General features: G+C 43.2%; 1 protein-coding gene across 1 annotated transcript; it reads left to right on the top strand.

Moving 5' to 3' along the window:
• The first annotated feature begins 3,081 nt into the window (after nucleotides 1-3,081).
• On the top strand, nucleotides 3,082-5,572 carry LOC125509804 (cinnamoyl-CoA reductase 1-like). The gene is made up of 6 exons (XM_048674829.1): nucleotides 3,082-3,386; nucleotides 3,931-4,100; nucleotides 4,198-4,386; nucleotides 4,485-4,647; nucleotides 4,740-4,929; nucleotides 5,031-5,572. The coding sequence occupies exons 1-6, from the start codon at nucleotides 3,254-3,256 to the stop codon at nucleotides 5,218-5,220; spliced, it is 1,035 nt and encodes a 344-aa protein (XP_048530786.1). The 5' UTR covers nucleotides 3,082-3,253; the 3' UTR covers nucleotides 5,221-5,572.
• The last annotated feature ends 460 nt before the right edge of the window (nucleotides 5,573-6,032 follow it).

The following is a 6,032-nucleotide window of genomic DNA, read 5'->3' as shown; positions in this document are numbered from 1 at the left end:
TGTTCAACATTTTTATATACTAGATCAATATTTTTTCAAATACATGTAGAACATTTTTTTCAAACAAGTGTTCAACATTTTCAAATGCTTGTTCAACATTTTTTAAATAATTGTTCAACACTTTTCAAATACTTTTTTATATATATACTCCTCTTCTATACTTCTGGAAGTATGTACTCTCATCCTCAATATACCTCATATACGCATTAATTATACCTCTTTATTTTTCTCAATATACTTCATTAAATATTCTAAAATACCTCAATACGAGTTTTGTTGAAAAAATATCATCTGCGATGTACTTTTTGTAATATACCTTTTTCACGTACGAACATATCAGTATATACGTAAACATTTAAAAATATGTAGGCTCATGAATTTTTTTTCATGAGACTCATTTTGGGATACCTAATAATTACTAATGAAGTATATTAAAAATAATAAAGAAGTATAAAAGATTCATCTATGTGGTATATGAGGAGCGGGAGTACGTACTCCCAGGAGTACACAACCAGTTATTCTTCACCCGAGGTAATCTTACGATTGCTTCCTAAATAAATTACGTTTAGAATATAAATAGTTACATGCATATTGATTTAATATGTAAAATTTGGTATAAAAAACAAAATATAGGTTATAATACTAGAAAAATCACATTTTAAGTATGTTTTACATTATATTTTTACATTCATAATTCTACGTAACATAAAATATTTTACAGCGAGTACATATTTTTCTTATGCTCTCTTTTTATGTATGAAATATGACAAAATTTATAAAACGTAAAAATACGATGCATTGATGTCAAAATTGAGAGGGGGTGAAGAATAACTATTCCTCACCCAAGATGACGAATAGCGCGACCCTGTATGTATATGTATATTTATATATGTATATATATATGTATATATATATATGTGTGTATATATATGTATATTTTTTTCAAATACTTGTTGACCATTTTTATATACATGTTCAATATTTTTTCAAATACTTGTACAATAGTTTTTCAAATAGTTGTTCAACATTTTTCGTATACTTGTTTAGAATTTTTTAAATACCAATTCAGCATTTTTCAGATACTGGTTCAACATTTTTATATATATGATCAAAATTTTTTCGTACAATAGTTTTTCAAATACCTGTTCAACATTTTTTAAATACTCATTTAACAATTTTAAAGTACTTGTTCAACATTTTTATATACATGATCAAGATTTTTTCAAATACATGTTCTATATTTTTCAAATACTTGTTCAATTTTTTTAAAATACTCATTGAACGTTTCTATATACATGATCAACATTTTTTCCAAATACTTGTACAATAGTTTTTCAAATACGTGTTCAACATTTTCAAATACTCGTTCAAATTTTTTTCAATACTCATTCAACATTGTTAAAATACTTGTTCAACATTTTTATATACATGATCAACATTTTTTCAAATACTTGTACAACAGTTTTTAAATATGTGTTCAATATTTTTCAAATACTTGTTCAATGTTTTTTAAATACTCGTTCAACATTTCTCAAATACTTTTTCTACATTTTAAAATACATTTTCAACATTTTTAAAATGTTTGTGGAAGAGTGTTTTTTGTAATTTATATATTTTAAAGTATAAGAAAAACTACAAAAATAAAAGCCAAAAAGAAAACAGAAAATATAAAAAAACTGAGAATCCTCCAACGAACCTGGGCCGGCCCATGTGAACTGCCTCTCGACGCGAGCGCTCTCCCCAGGTCTCGCTGAACGCGAGGGATAGAAGCGTCCCAACCTAAACGGCTGCAATAACGTATGTGTGTGCATGCCCATTTACGTTATGAACTTTCAACGTAATTGTTGTCCGCAATAATTACGTTTTTGCTATTTTTCAGGTAGCTATTTTTTTGTGTGTGCATGCCCATTTATGTGATGAATTTTCAACGTAATTGTCGTTCTCCTTCTTTCTTCCCGGGCGCACGAGATGGGAAGGCCAGACCTCGCGAACTTTGCCGGAGAAGAACCAACCCCACTCTCTATCTTAGAGGGAAGCAACAGCCCCATTATCTATCTTAGCGGTCGGGGGTGCTGGGGATCACCGGAGGTTTTTTCCGGTGGTGTGGGGCTTAGAGGGGTAGCTGGGGCGATGGTTAGCAATAGTGGTGGGGAGAGGTTGAGAGGAGGGGTGACGAGGCGGTGCGCGGCGGCGCCCGTCGGCCACAGGGGGTGGAGCAGACCGATGGGGCAGGGTAGGCCGACGGTTGCAGAGAAGGATGGATCAGATCGCGGCTTGAGGATGAAGTCGGTTGGGAGGAAGAAGACGGCCGAGAATGTATCCGGTGCACCCGCACTTGTGGTGCTACCAGTGCACCGGATGCCATAGAATATATTTTTAAATCTGAAAAAAAATCTAGCATTCTAACACAACATCAATGTACGATGTCACAAAATTTCGTATAAAAATTTGAAATGTTTTTTGAGCTATAAAAATGACAAATTTGACATCAGTGTAATAATGGGCCAAGTCTAAAGCCCAAGTTATGTTATGTACTATTCAGTGTTGAATTTGTCATTTTTTTAGTTATGTTTTAAATTTTGACTTGAAATTTTGTGAGAACCTACATTGCTATTGTGCGAGTGTGCTAATTTTTTTCAGATTTTTTTGAATTTTTAAAAGTACAATGTGAGTTCGGTGCACCGGTAGCACCACAAGCTCCCCGGAAGACGGCCTGTGAGCGGTTGGATGCGGATCGGACGGGCAGAAAACAAAGTGACTGGTGCGAAGCGTTCTTTCACGTACCTGACGTTTAGACGCTCCCCGTAATTATAGTGTATACTGTGCCGACAAAAGATACAAAATAGTGCCGGCGCGATAACTGCTAGCATGTCGATCTGTGCGCTATTTGAGCGCAAAGCGATCAAGTTGCGCATGGATGCTCGAGTTTCAAGTAGTCTATATATACAATATATCGGCGTGCTCCATGCTGAATCTTTGCGTATCAGAAACTATAATCAGTTCCACGTGAGTTCCAGATCAAGATTCTGATCTACGGGCCGCCCGAAGTTGCATATAAACAAACGCTGATTCGTACATGTGTGTGTGCCCTGCAAATTTCCCTCCAACCTGTACTTGTAGCAGGCTGCTTCCCTGACCCAGTAGCTATCGTTGAGCACTCCTGCTGCTGCTAGCAACCACAGACGTTGAGTGGAGCTCGCGCTCTGTGGTGTGTGTGTGTCAGTGTGTGGAGCGGAGCCTATCAGCTTCAGCCATGGTCGGGCGTATGGATGGAGCCAAGGGGGAGACGGTGTGCGTCACCGGCGCCGCCGGGTACATCGCCTCGTGGCTCGTCAAGCTCCTCCTGTCCCGCGGCTACACCGTCCGCGGCACCGTGCGCGACCTCGGTACGTGCCTGCCTGCTTGACTCCTTTTGTGCCCGTGCCCGTGCATGCGACCCCGCCATGGCGGTCTCGGCTCGGCGAATCTCCGGCCACCCCGACTTCCTCTACCACCTCCTCCGCGCGCGCAGCCACCGAGCCTGCTCCGACCCCACCCTCTCCAGATTTTTCCTTCTTTGAATGGGACACAAGTCGGTTACATCGGTCAAGGTGTCATCTACATAGCATGATCACCGTGGATCCAGATTCCGGTTCCCCGGAAAAGCTCGATCTTCTACTGTTGTTACCTGTTCTCTGGGGTTATCTGGACGTCTGGCTGATGAAGTAGCGTGGGATCTGGTGTTCCTGTTTAAGCTACTTGCGCTGATATACTTTGTAGCGCTAGACCGTTGGATCAGTGCACCCTCGATCGATGCACAAAACAATTGGCATATACGCCCTCCGTCCCAAAATAAGTTGCACTAAATGGGACACTTATTCTGGGAGGGGGTAGTATATATATTAGTAGTGTCGTACTATAAACAGATGAATAGTTCTGATAATGTTTCAGGTGAGAAGAAGACCGGCCATCTGAGGTCGCTAGAGAACGCATCTGAAAATCTCAAGCTTATCAAGGCCTATCTGCTTGATTACGACGCGATGGCGGCTGCCATAGAGGGATGCCAGGGAGTTTTCCATGTCGCGAGCCCGGTTCCTAAGGGGGATGTGATTGATCCAGAGGTGAGTCTGCACTTCGCAGATCTTGTGTACGACATGTATCGTCATTTACATTACAACTGAACATCAGACTAAGTATTCATGCCATACGTACACACAGGTTGAAGTTTTGGGTCCTGCTGCTACTGGTACGAGGAATGTACTGGAGGCTGCGTCCGCCGCCAAGGTTCGGCGGCTGGTCGTCGTGTCATCCATAGTCGCCGTCGATATCAACCCGAAAGATTGGCCCACCGACAAGATCAAAGATGAAAGTAGTTGGTCAGACAGAGAGTTCTGCAGGAGCAACGAGGTACTTTCACCGAATCTGGTGCTGTTAGGGAAGCACCAAATCTTGTTGTGAGCAATTAATAAACTTGTGATTTCTTTATCTTTGCCATGGCTCTGCAGGACTGGTATTCGGTTTCCAAGATCACCGCAGAAGAGGCGGCGCTCGAGTACGGGCGGCGGACCGGCCTGGATGTGGTCACCCTCAACCCGGCGGTGGTGTTCGGTCCCCTGCTGCAGCCAACGGTGAACGCGAGCAGCCAGTTCCTCATCTACTTCCTGAAAGGTGGTTTCAGTCATCACCTCACGCTCACAACCTGATGATGCACCGTGTGCCCTGTCCTCTGTTTCTCATCCTTTGAGCGCCGGTGCATGCAGGAGGCCCTGACCGGATGAGGGACAAGCTCTGGCACATCGTCGACGTGCGTGACACCGCCGACGCGCTGCTTCTTCTCTACGAGGCGCCCGAGGCCACCGGCAGGCACATCTGCGCCCCACATGTCATCACCGCCCGCGACCTGCTGGACTTGCTCAAGAGCATGTACCCTGACTACCCTCACATAAGCAAGTACGCAGGCCTCTTTATCCTCCTCTTTTCCCTCACTGGAATGCTGAAGCCCATCCCATCCCCAGCACTGGTTGACTTCATTCACTTTGGCAAAATTGCAGGGAAAGCATCAGTGACATGGATCACCCGGCGCCAATGACCACCGACAAGCTGAAGAAGCTGGGGTGGAGCTGCCGGTCGCTGGAGGAGACCATCACGGACAGCGTCGAGTTCTGCCAGAAGGCCGGGTTTCTGGACGATGTGGAGGGGGCGGGGCCATGCCGTTTCCCTCCTCTTTACAACAAGATTTAGGTTCAGCAAGAGCGAGAGATTAGGCACAAGTTCTACAATCATATCTTGCAGTCGGCTCACACCAATCCAGCGTCTCAAGTTGAAGGTGGAAGATGGACCATTCCTTTTGATTCAGTAATAAGGTCTCCCTCATTATAGTGAAAAGTTTTTCCCTGTCGAAATCAAGTGTTTATGCGCCAAACGCTATCTACCAAACGACATCCATATCCATATGGTGCATTTTAGAGCATCCCAACAACAGCCCTATAATAGAGCATTTCCTAACTATGCAGAGATCAATGTGTAATGATTGTGTTTGTATCCGCTTGATGCTTCATTTTAAGCTAATTAAATTCACCATTTGTGGGAAAAATAATAGGGCACCAAAAAGTTGTTAATTTGTTATTGGGCACCAAAAAATGCATTATGCATCAGCTGACTCCCCCCCCCCCCCCCCCCCCCCCCCCACACACACACACAAACAGCAGCCCTATAATAGGGCACCAAACTATTGCCCTATATTGGGCACCAAAACCTTTGCAAATTCGATCAAACATGCAAACTTTAAACTTAGTTCGGATACAAACTTGAAGTTATCACAGTCAATGTCGGAGCCCGACTCGTCGTCCTCATTCACGTGCTCCTTCTCCTCCTCCTTCACCTCCTTATTCATCGTGTTGTTCCCCGATGCCGAGAACTCATACTCCACCTGCGCAAGGTGCGTATTTTTCACCGCAAACCTCATCATGCAACCTCATCCCAATGACTAACGTCGCACTAATTCAGAACAATCAGAGTCTCCTTCTCCGCGACGGTCGTCATCTCGATCTCGG

Source organism: Triticum urartu, chromosome 5 (assembly GCF_003073215.2).
Source record: "Triticum urartu cultivar G1812 chromosome 5, Tu2.1, whole genome shotgun sequence".
Lineage (NCBI taxonomy): Eukaryota > Viridiplantae > Streptophyta > Magnoliopsida > Poales > Poaceae > Triticum > Triticum urartu.
This window is presented reverse-complemented; position numbering and strand designations above follow the sequence as displayed.